Below are 15,040 nucleotides of genomic sequence, written 5' to 3'. Positions count from 1 at the left end.
GGACAAGACTGGTGCCCGCGGCGCCCCTGGGGTTCCGGGAGGAAGGGGCCTCCTTGCCCAGCTCAACCCGCAGATCCCAAACACTGCCATTGTGTTTTTCCTTGCTTGAGATAGATCCCTGCTTCCTTGGAATCCTGCCTACTTCTGTGCTCCTGACTGATTCAAGAATCTTCATGGTGCGGCTCATCACTCGCAGTATAAAACTCCTATTTTTTGTTATCTTACAACCTGTCGGAGTTGCTGGGGAACTTCTTACACTACGTGCTGCCTTGCCATGTGGGGTATGTTTTCAGTATGACTTCCTAACAAATACAATGTCTCTTTTGACTATCACCGATTTCTTCTTCTTTTAAAGAAATCATTTTACTTATTTGAAAGGCACAGTTAGAGAGAGGGAGGAGACAGACATCTTCCAGCTCCTGTTCACTCCCCAAATGGCAGCAGGAGCCAGGAGCTCCTTCTGATCTCTCACGTGAATGACAGGGGCCCAGCACTTGGGCCATCTTCCACAGCCTTCCCAGGCGCATTAGCAAGGAGCTGGGTCAGAAGTGGAGGAGATGGAGTTCTCGGCTTCTACATCCGCCTGGCCCAGCCTGGGCCTCTCTAGCCATTTGAGGAGTGAACCAGCGGATCTCTCTCTCTCTCTCTCTCTCTCTAACTCTACCTTTCTTGCAAAAAAAAAAAAAAAAAAAAAAAAACCATCCACATGTGTACTTCAAACCTATTATCTCCTAAATTAACCTCCAGTCTTCGCCATTACATAAATGATCTGCCCATGCTCCAATTGAATGAACCAAAAACTTGGAACTCTTCCTTGCTTTCTCCATTTCCCTCACCTCTTCCTCACAAAGCCCAATAGCAGTTCCCACTGACTGCTTCTCCCTTCGCTCTCAGTCTTCTTTTTTAAAATACTAACCTTTTTTTGAAAAAAAAAAAAAAGTTTTTTATATATTTGAAAGGCAGAGTTAGAGAGAGAGAGAGAGAGGTCTTCCATCCGCTGGTTCACTCCCCAGATGGCCTGCAATGGCGGAGCTGAGCTAATTAGAAGCCAGGAGCTTCTTCCAGATCTCCCACATGGGTGCAGGAGCCCAAGGACTTGGGCCGTCTTCTTCTGCTTTCCCAGGCCACAGCAGAGAGCTGGATCAGAAGAGGAGCAGCCGGGTCTTGAACCGGCGCCCCTATGGGATGCCGCACTGCACGCAGGAGCTTTACCTGCCACACTACAGCACCAGCCCCTCACAGTCTTCTAGAAGCCTTTCCATTGCAGGCCCCTCATAGCTGTGGCCTTTATACAGATAGCTTCACGGGTATCAGATGCAAACCATCTTTCATCTGGATCAATGCAGTTCTAAAAGAAAATGCTTAAAAAAATAACACTTGGCCGGCGCCGTGGCTCAACAGGCTAATCCTCCGCCTTGCGGTGCCAGCACACTGGGTTCTAGTCCCAGCCAGGGCGCCGGATTCTTTTTTTTTTTTTTTTTTTTTTTTTTTTTTTTTTTTTGACAGGCAGAGTGGATAGTGAGAGAGAGAGACAGAGAGAAAGGTCTTCCTTTGCCGTTGGTTCACCCTCCAGTGGCCGCCGCGGTTGGCGCGCTGCGGCCGGTGCACCGCGCTGATCTGATGGCAGGAGCCAGGTGCTTCTCCTGGTCTCCCATGGGGTACAGGGCCCAAGCACTTGGGCCATCCTCCACTGCACTCCCTGGCCACAGCAGAGAGCTGGCCTGGAAGGGGGGCAACTGGGACAGAATCCAGCGCCCCGACCGGGACTAGAACCCAGTGTGCCGGCGCCACAAGGCGGAGGATTAGCCTAGTGAGCCGCGGCGCCGGCCGGGGCGCCGGATTCTATCCCGGTTGCCCCTCTTCCAGGCCAGCTCTCTGCTATGGCCCGGGAAGGCAGTGGAGGATGGCCCAAGTCCTTGGGCCCTGCACCTGCATGGGAGACCAGGAGAAGCACCTGGCTCCAAGCTTTGGATCAGCGCGATGCGCCGGCCACAGCAGCCATTGGAGGGTGAACCAACGGCAAAAAGGAAGACCTTTCTCTTTGTCTCTTTCTCTCTCACTAACCACTCTGCCTGTCAAAAAAAAAAAAAAAAGTAACACTTTATAGCTATAATGCCATGTAAATTTAAATCTTAAACATTTCCTTTTAGGAATTCTTATCTTTTTAATATGGAATTCTTAAATTCAAAATTGTAAAAGTTCAAAAAATCATCAAGTTTGTATGATTCTAAAAAATACATTGTAATTTAAACTTTTATTTTAGGAATCATCACTTTCATATACCAAAATTTCTAGAAATGTGCAAGACCTACCTACATATATGCATATAATTAGTAAGCCTCACTTTATTTGTTTCTCCATTTACCTTACCCTACTGACCCAAATAGATGGATTTTGTGCATTTTGAAAATTGTTTCAGTTTTTCTTTATGTGTTCACAATCAGTATGAATATACAGTCAGCATTTTTAAAAAAAGATTTATTTATTTGAAAGTCAGAGTTAAACAGAAAGAGGAGAGGGAGAGAGAGAGAGAGAAAGAGAGAGGTCTTCCATCCGCTGGTTCACTCCCCACTTGGCCACAACGGCCAGAGCTGTGCCGATCCAAAGCCAGGAGCCAGGAGCTTCTTCTGGGTCTCCCACATGAGTGCAGGGGCCCAAGGACTTGGGTCATCTTCTACTGCTTTCCCAGGCCATAGCAGAGAGCTGGATCAGAAGAGGAGCAGCCGAGTCTCGAACCGATGCCCATATGGGATGCCGGCGCTTCAGGCCAGGGTTTTAACCCGCTGCACCACAGCACTGGCCTCAGCATTTTTTTAAAGATTTATTTATTTATTTGAAAGGCAGAGTTGCAGAGGGAGAGAGAGAGAGAGAGGTGTCTTCCATTCACTGGTTCACTCCCCAGTGCAACGGCCAGAGCTGAGCCGATCTGAAGCCAGGAGCCAGGAGCTTCTTCCTGGTCTCCCACACAGATGCAGGGGCCCAAGGTCTTTGTCAGGCCATAACAGAGAGCTGGATTGGAAGTGGAGCAGCTGGGACTTGAACCAGCACCCATATGGGATGCCAGCACTGCAGGTGGCAGCCTTACCTACAATGCCACAGTGCCAGCCCCCATGCATTGTTTAATGATAGGCACATGTTCTGGGACATGAGTTGCTAGGTTATTCTATACTGTGCAGACATCAAGAGTGCATGCATACAAACCTAGATGGTACAGCCCACTACACACTTTCTGCTTCACATTTACAAATCTGCATGGTATGTTACTATACTGAGTACTGTAGGCAATAGTAACACAATATGTTGTGTAGCTAAGCTCATCTAAACATAGGTACAGTAAATCTAAAGTTTTTTTTAAAAAACCATTTATTTATTTTATTTGAAAGAGTTACAAAAAGAGAGGGAGAGACAGAGAGACATCTTTCATCTGCTGGTTCACTCCCTAAATGACTGCAACTCCCAGGGCTGGACCAGGCCACAGCTAGGAGCCAGGAGCTTCATCTAGATCTCCCACATGGATGCAGGGACGCAAGCACTTGAGCCATCTTCCACTGCCCTCCCAGGCACAATTGCCAGGAGCTGGATTGGAAGTGGCACAGCCAGTACTTGAACTGGTGCCCACATAGGATGATGGTACAGCAGACAGTGGTTTAATCTACTGCCACAGCGCCGGCCCCCATGTAATGATTTTTTTAATGGAATTCTTGTATTGAGCACTAACCATGAGTGGAGCCTGCAGGTTTCAAAGTTGCCCTGAGTGAGCCAGCTGAATGCCTGGTTAGTGAATGTGAGGGCTTAGGATATTGCTATATTCCACTGCAGACTTTATAAACACTACATATTTAGAGTATACTCAATTTATAAAAATATTTTTCTTCAATCATGAATTAACCTTAGCTTACTATAACTTTACAAACCTTTTAACATTTGAAACTTGTTGAATCATTAGTAGAATTACTTATCTTAAAACACATTGTAAAACTGTACAAAAATATTACTCCTTTATATTCTTACTCTAAGTTTTCTTCTACCTTTGGAACTTTCAAATTTTTGCCTTTTAAACATTTTTTGTTAAAAACTTAAGACACAACATGCAAATTAGCTCAGGTCTGCACTGGTCAGGATCATTAACATTACTGTCTTCCACCTGTACCTCTTGTCCCACTAGAAGATCTTCAGGGGCATTGGGTGAGTAACGAGCACAGTTACACAAACCTACATGGGATAGCCTGCCATACACTTACACTATAAAACAGGTGCATGATAGATCATACATAGGAATGGTTGATGACTGTATATGGGATATACATACAATGGAATATTGTTCAGCCTTAAAAAGCAAGAAAATTCTGATGTGCTACAATGTGGATGAACCTTGAGGATGTTATAACTATTGAAATAAGCCATACATGAAAGGACAAATAAAAATTGCCACTTCCTAAGCACAGACAGACCTCTGAATATCCACATAAATGGTAGCATGGTCTACATATAGGAAAGAACTCTGGAGACTTATTCTATTGGTTCACCTCCCAAATGGCTGCAACAACCAGAGCTGGGCCAGGCTAAATCCAGGAGCCTGGAGCTTCATCTGGGTCACCCAAGTGGGTGGCAGGAGTCCAAGGACTTGGGCCATCCTCCACTGATTTTCCATGTACATTAGAAGGAAGCTGGATCAGAAGTGGTGAAGCCAAGACTTGAACCAGCACTCAGATATGGGATGCTGGCATCACTGGTGGCAGATTACCACAATGCTAACCCCATGGAGTAGATTTTAGCCACTTGGTTGAGGTGGAATCAGCCAGGTTTCTCCACTGCACAATGATCAGCTTTCCTTTTGTAATCAGTAAGCATATATGAGAAGATTCTTTGAGATGATGTATGTACCTTGTTATTAAAACTTTAAGATTTTTTTAAAAGATTTTTATTTATTTATTTGAGAGATAGTTACAGACAGAAGGAGACAGAAATGTCTTCCATCCACTGGTTCACTCCCCAAATCACTACAGTGGCGAGAGCTGTGCCAATCCAAAGCCAGGAGCCAGAAGCTTCTGGGTCTTCCACATGATTGCAGGGGCCCAAGGACTTGGGCCATCTTCTACTGCTTTCCCAGGCCATAGCAGAGAGCTGGATCTGAAGAGGAGCAGCTGAGACACGAACTGGAGCCTATTTGGGATGCTGGTGCCACAGGCAGAGTCTTAGCCTATTAGGCCAGTCAAACTTTAAGATTTTTAAATATCAGTTTATGCTTTTTGCCTGCATCAATAATTATTGTGATGATTAAAAAATTATTAGATTTTTTTTTTTTGACAGGCAGAGTGGATAGAGAGAGAAAGACAGAGAGAAAGGTCTTTCTTTTTGCCGTTGGTTCACCCTCCAATGGCCACTGCAGCCGGCGCATCTCGCTGATCCGAAGCCAGGAGCCAGATGCTTCTCCTGGTCTCCCATGCGGGTGCAGGGCCCAAGGACTTGGGCCATCCTCCACTGCCTTCCCGGGCCATAGCAGAGAGCTGGCCTGGAAGAGGGGCAACCGGGATAGAATCTGGCGCCCCGACCGGGACTAGAACCCGGTGTGCTGGCGCCGCAAGGCGGAGGATTAGCCTGTTAAGCCACGGCGCCAGCCGATTTATTTTCATTTTTAAGAAGATTTATTAGAGTTAGAGAGGTAGAGACACAGAGAAAAAAAGAGATCCTACATCTGCTTTTTTACTCTCCAAATGGCTGCAATGGCCAGAACTGGGCCAGGCTGAAGCCAGGAGCCTGAAACGCTATCCAGGTCTTGCATATGGAAAGCAAGGGCCCGAGCCCTTGGGCCATCCTCTGTTGCTTTCTCAGGAACATTAGCAGGGAGCTGGATCTGAAGAGGAGAGGCTGGGACTTGAACCAGTGGGCTTATGCAATGCTGGCATAGCAGTGTGGCTTTACTCCGGCATCACAACACTAGCTCCTATTAGATTCATTTGCATTGTCTCGATGTCTGGTGAATTTTGAAACCAGGATGGGTCAGTCAGACTGTTTAGTTTCTCTTGTATTTGCCTCCTGAAGTCCTGTTTACTGTTTCTTTAAGGTTTATCTTGAACTCTCGGTGAATAGGTAGATTTCTTGAAAGACTGTGAGAAATGTAGGGCTCAGGTTGATTATATTGAATATATTGAATTTGTCTCTACATCTATAATGTTCTGGCTAAAGAGAAAACAGTTGCTAATGAAGGGTACCATTTTATGTACCTTCCATACCTAAGGAGGAAAGATAGAAGAGAAAATCTTACAGGCCAATTTATATTCAGATGTGGAAGTCAACCAGTCCCCACTTGCCAATCCAATATGGAAGCCATTACCTCCTTAGAAAGCCATGCCCCATCCTGCCCCTAGGAAAATCCAGCTGAGGATCTACAACTCCATTTCCTCATTCTTACCATCAACAAAAATTTACTATCTAACCAGGTACTGAGGAGACATCAGTGAAAAAAAAAATCCACATCTAAGTAGAACTGGACTTATGGGAAAAGAGGGCAATGGAATTCCTTGGAAGATCCACAGACTTGGAAAGTCTTTAAGGACTGTGACTAATCTCCTGACTCTGGGGAGCCGGATAAGGTGTGGAAATATCCTGCACCTCCCAAGAGGACTCCTGCATGGAAGCAATGGATACCCAAGAGACTCCTCCTGTGAACTGAATTAGGTAAAAGAGGCCGGTTACCTTGAAGCAGTCTCAGTGTTCTTCCCCCGGGTCTTGTTCTAAGAGCTCATTAGATTTCCTTTTTCTCTGGATATTGAATCTATTTCTCCGGTTTTGAAACCAAATCTAAGTCAGAAGAACAAATGTATTTAATGAAAATAAGAGATGCTACATGAAACTCATTATTATTTTTTTCTTAATGTATAGGAGAGGGGTGGTTCATTTTAGGACTAATCTCAATATCATTATTGACATTTCATGTGACACCTGTGAAAGTCTATGAAACCTGAGGATAGGACTCAAAATTGTGGGCCTCACATCCAGTTCATTCCCAAACTGGTGATGGGTTGTGTATCCTGATAGTCTCCATGGCCCCTATTACAAGGGTTGGCCTTTAAAAAAAAAAAGATTTATTTATTTATTTGAAAGTCAGAGTTACAGAGAGAGGAGAGGCAGAGAGAGAGAGATCTTCCATCCATCCAATGGTTCACTCCCCAGATGGCCACAATGGCTGGAGCTGTGCTGATATGAAGCCAGGAGCAGGAACTTCTTCCAGGTCTCCCACGCAGGTGCAGGGCCACCTTCTACTGCTTTCCCAGGCCATAGCAGAGAGCTGGATTGGAAGAGGAGCAGCTAGGACTAGAACCAGCGCCCATATGGGTTTGCCAGTGCTTCAGACCAGGGCGTTAACCTACTGCACCACAGCACCGGCCCTGGGTTGGCCTTTTTTCTAAAGTGCAGTTCTGTATTGCAGTGCTGCCTTCTCCCTGATATCCTTTCAATCTTTACATTTTCTCTTGAAAAATGCTTATTTCACTTTCAAGATCTTTAGTAGAGTAACATATTCTAGAAAGATATTCTTCATCTGCAAGACCTAATTAATTCATATTCCTTGTCTGTGCCCATAAATTCTATAATTATATGTATATATTTGCATATAAAACATAGAAACTAATACAGTATAATTTGTAAAATATAATTTCAAATACACTCATGTTTGTATCAATGCATTCTGATAGAATTATTTTAGGATTAATCAGGAATGAATCCTTGAGCAGGCCTCCACATTTCTCGTAGCTAAATGTTAGATCTCTAAAGTGGACATAATAATTCCAGTCTCAAGGGAAAATTAGAAAGGCTTCAGGATAAAATAGATATAAAGATTTTAGCCAAGTGCCTAACTAATATTCAATGTTTACTCATTCATTCAGCACATTCCTAGTGTCATATGCTCAGTACTGTTCAGGTCACAAGGGATACAACATTGATAATGAAAGGTAGAACAGCCCACGGCCAATGTGGCTTCCCGGTCTATGCATCTAATATCTAGGAGGTGGAAGAGCCACAACTCTGTATCACTTACTTGGATTCTTGACTCAGGAACCCCAGTTTCTTTGGCAAGTTGTTCTCTGGAATCAAATCCTGGGTAAGGGTTGCTCATAAATGCCTTGATGAGGGTGTGCAGTTGAGAGGAGCTGTAGTTGGTACGACACCGTCTGGATTCTCTTTGTACAGTAGAAAGATCTAGAGGGGATGGGTCTAGGAACATTTAAGGGGTTATTTTGCATATTTAAACATGGAACCCAATCATCTTGTCCCTCTCCATCCAATTTGAAACCTGCTTTCTCTTCCTGAGAGGACTTGTCCCGATACCATTCCAGATAAGATTCTAGAGGAGATGAGGGGGTTCTCAGAAGGTCCAAGAACAGGGCAGAGAACTTACTGGGTCATGTTGACCCTTTTGTCAACAGAAGACCTAAATGGAAGACCATGTGGGAGGGAACAGCCTTCCTACTCAAGGCAGTAGTTGGCCCCGCTATAGAGATCAAGTTGGGAACAACACCATAGCAGGCTATTTAGTTTTCTATTAGCCATAATGGTACATATTAATGGGGTGCAGTACATATGTACATATGTATCATATGTACAGCTCAAATCATGGTTATCACTCTACATCTGAGTTGGATTGAATGGATATTTTCCTAGTGTTACATAGCACAAGGGGGTTAACTTTCGTTCACAATAGCCTATTACGTATTTTATGAGCAAATAGAAGAATGACATGCCGAACTCCAAATCATTAAGTAATATCAAAGAAAGCTATTTACTTTGAATCTCTTGAGGACAGTCTTCTCCATGGCCTCCGCTTGATTCTAAAGCTTCCTTAATCTCTGGTGTTTTCTGGAATCGATATCGTGCTCTTCGATTCTGAAACCAAACCTAAGAGGACTATGACTTAGAGAGAGTAGAAAGTTCACCATATTTCCTCCCACCTCCTGTGTTATAAAGTGAGACTAAGAGCAACATCTTTGTCAGGAACCCAAGTGTGAAGCTACTCCACACAAAGGTTTAGCACACTGGTTTGTAATATGTGCTCACTCAATGCTTTTTCCCTTCTAATTCTACCCCTGGAGATATAGAATGCATGACTTACCTGGATTCTTGACTCTTCAGTGTTGATTTCAGAAGCAAGTTTTTGTTTGGTAGCATAGCTGGGGTACGGTTTTTGGTCGAAGGCATTGATGAGGATTTTCAGTTGCTCTTCTGTGAATCTTGTGCGGCTGCGCCTATAATTTTTTGATAGCTTCTCTGTGGAAAGAACTGTAGAGAAGGACTTAACAGGCCAATTTAAATACTCAAATTTCAGTTCAAGCTGCCCCTCATTTCCTTTTCCCATTTGGAATCCCAGAATCCACAGAACCATATTCATTCCATGATAAAGACCCTGAACATACAAAGTCGACTTTCCGACTGTCCCCATTGATCTAAATGCCATGACTTGGGAGTCTGGGTCCTGTTCTGAAAAACTCATAGTTTTTTTTCATACGGATTAGGAGAAATGAGTCAAGATAATACATATCATTACAGCAATGAAATGAAGAGTTTGATACAAGCACCATAAAGCCCCTCAAATTTTCTGGTCAAAATTGCTTGGCACATTTTTATTTGACAGTGAGAGGAAGAGACAGAGAGAAAGGTCTTCCTTTCATTGATTCACCTTCTGTTGATTGGCCAAAGCTGCGCCAATCTGAAGCCAGGAGCCAGGAGCCTCTTCCTGGTCTCCCATGTGGGTGCAGAGGCCCAAGGTCTTGGGCCATCTTGCACTGCCTTCCCAGGCCATAGCAGAGACCTGGATCAGAAGTGGAGCAGCCAGTACCTGAACTGGCACCCCTATGGGATGCCAGCACTGCAGGCAGTAGCTTTACCCACTACACCACAGCACTGGCCCCGCTGCTCCACTTCTGATCCAGCTCCCTGCTACTGTGCCTGGGAAAGCAGCAGATGATGGCCCAGTTCCTTGTGCCCCTGCCACCCATGTGAGAGACCCAGTAGAAGTTCTTGGGTCAGACGTAGCTGTTGTAGCCATTTGGGAAATAAACCAGCAGATGGAAGATCCCTGGTAGCTTTGGGATCCACAAGGAGGGAAGGCCTACACTTCCGGGAATGGAGAGGCCTACTTCCGGGGAAGAAAGTCCTTGTCAAGGTCCCTGTGGGTGCCTAAAGGTCAACCAATGAGGATCAGACCCGCCTCAACCTTTAACTCCCATGCCCTAAATCTATAAAAGGAGCTCTCCCAATCTCTGATGCGCGACTTCCCCGGGCCCCCGCTCTGTTGCTCTGTTGGAACCGGGGAACCTTGCCCGGGAGTGGAACCCCAATAAAAGCCTATGAATTAATTGATTCCTCTTCTTGGGAAGATCTGTTACGCACTGGACACCTTACAGATGGTGCCAAAACTGGGGAGCTGAGCTTTAGAGCCTCCCCTTTCTGGGTTCGAGGCCCCCTCACTCATTGAACCTGTCTGGTGCCCCAGGCTGACTATGGACCACGCTCGACCAACTGTAAGTAACTTCTCCCTTGCTCTCCCTCCCTCCTCTGGGTTGGCCCAGTCTCTGCGATCTCCGGCTAGCTCTCCGTCCAGACAGAGACCTCCAAATCATGCGCACGTGGCCTCTGTTCTCTGCTCTTTAGCCTCCCAGCGGCTGTTGGAGACGTCCCGCCGCTGGCTTGGCCCCATAGAGGACTGACCTCTAATCCGTCTGCTGAAGTCTGGGACAGGGGATGCCTTGACAGAATTTCAATAGATCTGGGCTACTGGGGAGACCATGGGATCTGGCCAATCCTGAGGGTGGGACTCAAAATGCCCCCTGGCCTGCCTGCTGAAGAACTTGAAACTGGGACTGGCCCAGGACCTACAAAGTAAACGCCTAATCTTCTACTCCACCTAGGCGTGGCCTAATTACCTTGAGAATTTCTGCCGCAGGGAGAGAAAATGGCTAGAGGTCCCATACCTCCAGGCTTTCTGTAACCTCCGCTCCCGCTCCCCGTCCCTTCTCCCTTCTCCCCTACTTTCCTCTCTGCCTGCTCTACGGCCCAGGTCTTGCTGGTCAAGATCGGGCCCCCACCGCCTAAGGGCACCTCTTCTGTGTTACTGCCAAACTCTCCATCCTCCGACCCTCCTGAGTTCCTGGGGACCCCACAGCTAGCCAGGAACCTCCCGCCCCCATATGCGCATTCTTCCCACCCTGCCCCACCCCATGTCCTGCCTCTCCCTGCCACCATTGCTGGAAGCCAGGTAGCCACCCCAACCACCAGTGTCAAGCTCCCCACTCCCATGCTAATGGGATTCGCTGCTCTTGCTTCCCTGGCCGCCCTCCGGCAAAGTTTTAAAAGGACCGGTTCCTGTACAGGTGGCTCTCTAGCCTCCTGCTTTGATCTCCTTTCTCTTCTCTCCTGCTCACTCTCTCATCTCTCTCTTCTCTCCTCACTAGCTCCTCTCCTCTCTTATCTCTCTTTTACACTCTCTTTCTCCCTCTTTTTAAATAAAAAATAAATGCAATTGCCGGGGCCAGCACTGTGGCACACTGAGTTAAAGCCCTGATTCTAGTCCTGGCTGTTCCACTTCTGATCCAGCTCTCTACTATGGCCTGGGAAAGCAGTGAAAGATGACCCACGTGCTTGGGCCCTGCACCCATGTGGGAGATCTGAAAGAAGCTCCTGGCTCCTGGTTTTGAATCGGCCCGGCTACAACCATGGCAACCAATGGAAGACCTCTCTCTGTCTGTCTCTACCTCTCTCTGTAACTCTGTCTTTCAAATAAATAAAATAAATCTTTTTAAAAATGCATTTTTTTTTTGACAGGCAGTGTGGACAGTGAGAGAGAGACAGAGAGAAAGGTCTTCCTTTGCCGTTGGTTCACCCTCCAAAGGCTACTGCGGACGGCGCATCTTGCTGATCTGAAGCCAGGAGCCAGGTGCTTCTCCTGGTCTCCCATGCGGGTGCAGGGCCCAAGGACTTGGGCCATCCTCCACTGCACTCCCGGGCCATAGCAGAGAGCTGGCCTGGAAGAGGGGCAACCAGGACAGAATCCAGCGCCCTGACTGGGACTAGAACCTGGTGTGCCGGCGCCGCTAGGCAGAGGATTAGCCTGTTGAGCCACGGCGCCGGCCTAAAAATGGAATTTCTACAACTCTGACAAGCCCAGTCATGGTTAGCCCAATTTCTCCCTCCTGTCAAGAAAAGTGCAGTCAAACGTGAAAGGAACTTACCGTCTGAAGAGTTGTCTTCGGCCATGTTGGAAGATGATCGCAGTGTCTAAGTGTCTGTCTAGGACACAAACCAAGGAGCATGGCTTTTATAGGATAAGCCCAGATGGTCCCACCCATTTCTTTAATTATTTGGGTTAAGTCTCATCATCCACAGCAATTGTAAGAGTACTTGAATCAAATAGTAATCTCTTAGTATCATCTCTTAGTGATAGTATCATCTCTTACAGGGCTTTCCTTTATCTAAAAAGGTCTTGACAGGCTTACTTTCTTCAATAAACAGATTTAATTATACCAATGCCTACATCTAAATCATCGCAGGAACAGTTCTGAGTGCTATTACATGTACACATCTTGTTTGCAGTGTTTATTGTATACTTAAAAAATATATCAGGACCGATGTGGTGTAGGGGGTAATGCTTCTGCCTGCAACACCAGAACCCCATATGGACACTGGTTCTAGTCCTGGCTGCTCCACTTCTGATCCAGCTCTCTGCTAATGGCCTAGGAAAAGCAGTGGGAAATGGCCGAAGTACTTGAGTTCCTGCCACCCACATGAGAGACCAGGAAAAAGCTCCTGGCTCCAGCCTGATCCAGCCCTGGCCATTGTGGCCATCTAGGGAGCAAACCAGAAAGCCGATGGAAGATTCTCTCTCTCTCCCCCTCCCTCTCTATAACTCTGATTTTCAAATAAATAATCTTTTTTTAAAAAGTCTCATTAATCTATAGGACAAAACTGTCACTTGTGGGATGAACTTTAAGAAAAATGCATTTATTTGAAAATGTGAAGCAACAGAGAGAGGGAAAGAGAAAGATGTTTCATCTGTTGGTTCCTCCCCAAATGATCACAGTGGCAGTTATGGGCTGTGTTGAAGCCAGGAAACAGGAACTCCATCCAGGTCCCCCATGTGTGTGGCAGGATCCCAGGCAGTTGGACCATCTTCTGGTGCTTTCCTAAGCACACTAGCAGGAGGCTGAATCTGAAGGAGAGAAACAGTAATGGAGGCTCCGACACACCGATAATGGATACTGACATCATGAGCAGCATTTTAACCTGCTGTGCCACAACACTGGCCTCTATATTTTTAAAATTGCTTTTACACAGTCTTTACCTATCTATTGAAGTAGTGACTTTTTCTTTGTAAATTAAAAGTATTCTTGCTTATTACAGTTCTGTGACTGTTAATAATGGCACTACATTCATTTTGGCATTGTGTGACCATCATAGAGTATACTTACACAAGTAAGCTTCCGTAAAGCAAAGGAAACCATGAAAAGCCAACCTAGGAGCTATAACAGGTAAAACTGCCACATACAGTTTGGTATCCCATATGGGTGCCAGTTTGAGTCCCTGTTGCTCCACTTCCCATCCAGCTCCCTGTTAATGTGCCTGGGAAAGCAGTGGAGGATGGCCCAAGTGCTTGGGTCCCTGAACCCATGTGGGAGACCTGGAAGAAGCTCCTAGCTCCTGGCTTTGGTCTGACCCAGCCCTGGTTGCTGTGGCCATTTGAGGCATAAACCAGCAGATGGAAGAGAGCTCTCTCTCTCTCTCTCTTACTCGCTCTCCCCCACCCCAATCTGTAACTTTCAAACAAATAGGTAAATGTTGGGGCCAGCGCTGTGGCACAGTAGGCTAATCCTCCACTTGGGATGCCAGCATTCCAAATGGGCACCGGTTCTAGTCCCGGCTGCTCCTCTTCCAATCCAGCTCTCTGCTGTGGCCTGGGAAAGCAGTAGAAAATGGCCCAAGACCTTGGGCCCCTACACCCACATGAGAGACCAGGAAGAAGCACATGGCTCCTGGCTTCAGATGGGAGCAGCTCCGACCCTTTCAGCCATTGGGGAGTGAACCAACGGACGGAAGACCTCTCTCTCTGTCTCTCCCTCTCATTGTCTGTAACTCTACCTCTCAAATAAATAAAATCTTTTTAAAAATAATAAATAAATAGGTAAATGTTAAGTAAAAAAAAAAAAACAAAAAACAAAAAACAGGGCAAATGGAGAACAAGACACAATGAGTTTTAATAAACGTTTACCAGAGACAAACTCAAGGTTGCATTTCTGATCATGTTGGTAACATGGCAGGAATCTGTGGAAAAGGATGCAGGTGTCTGTGGTTCTGATCTCTTTGGTTCTTGTCTCACGACCACGGAGAATGAAGAGCATGGACAAGGAAGGGCAGGCACAGAAGCAAAGTTTATTGAAGAAAGACAAAGCCCACACGTGAGGAACGGGTCTCCAACGGAGTAAGGGAAGCTGTCTCGGGGGTTAAATCCTTTGGGCTATGAGGAAGCTTGTACAGGGTTTTGCAAACTTGTCATTTAGCCATCGGTGACTTTCTCATTGCTGGGGAGTTGATATCTGGAGCTGTACAAATCCAGGTGTAACCACATCTTGCTTTGTTTTCAGTTTCTCTCTTTTGATTTTGAGTAGTGAGGCTTGTGGATGGTGTCAGCGTTGCCCCTCGGTCGCCGCTCTCCCCGTAGTAAACACCGGGATGAGCCGGATACGGAGCGGCACTCCTGCCCTAGCGCACCTTTCGTCCCAAGGGAGACAGGCTGAGTAAGGTACCCCTCAGGTCGTTGGACATCGCGTGGAAACTACATTACCCAGAAGGCTGTGCATCGTGCACGTGGCCCGCGCTCGGCCAATGACGGCCCGGGACGGAGGCGCTTCCTGTGGCTCAGGGCGGCAGGGGCGGGACTTCTGGGTTGCTGCCCTCCGACGCCATTTACCCCTACGCTTTGGTTCCCTGCAGTGTTGAGTCGCTGAGTACTCGGGCTGGGCGCCCCTTTCGGGTTTCTTTTCGGAACCTAGAG

At 46.5% G+C, this 15,040-nt stretch overlaps 1 protein-coding gene across 1 annotated transcript; it reads right to left on the bottom strand.

The window, feature by feature from the left end:
• Window positions 1-6,708: 6,708 nt before the first annotated feature.
• Window positions 6,709-12,249, bottom strand: DUXA (double homeobox A). The gene is made up of 5 exons (XM_062177578.1): window positions 12,225-12,249; window positions 9,110-9,276; window positions 8,802-8,895; window positions 8,039-8,214; window positions 6,709-6,801 (listed from the first exon to the last, which is right to left on the bottom strand). The coding sequence occupies exons 1-5, from the start codon at window positions 12,247-12,249 to the stop codon at window positions 6,709-6,711; spliced, it is 555 nt and encodes a 184-aa protein (XP_062033562.1).
• Between the last annotated feature and the right edge of the window lie 2,791 nt (window positions 12,250-15,040).

This window comes from Lepus europaeus, chromosome 19 (genome assembly GCF_033115175.1).
Source record: "Lepus europaeus isolate LE1 chromosome 19, mLepTim1.pri, whole genome shotgun sequence".
Lineage (NCBI taxonomy): Eukaryota > Metazoa > Chordata > Mammalia > Lagomorpha > Leporidae > Lepus > Lepus europaeus.
This window is presented reverse-complemented; position numbering and strand designations above follow the sequence as displayed.

Bases quoted from the DNA above. Each gene is read 5' to 3' on its own strand.
- DUXA (XM_062177578.1), bottom strand. From the start codon at position 12,249: ATGGCCGAAGACAACTCTTCAGACG. The intron at 9,277-12,224 runs GTAAGTTCCTTT...CCTTCTCTACAG, and splicing joins CGAAGACAACTCTTCAGACG to TTCTTTCCACAGAGAAGCTA. The intron at 8,896-9,109 runs GTAAGTCATGCA...TAGTCCTCTTAG, and splicing joins CTGAAGAGTCAAGAATCCAG to GTTTGGTTTCAGAATCGAAG.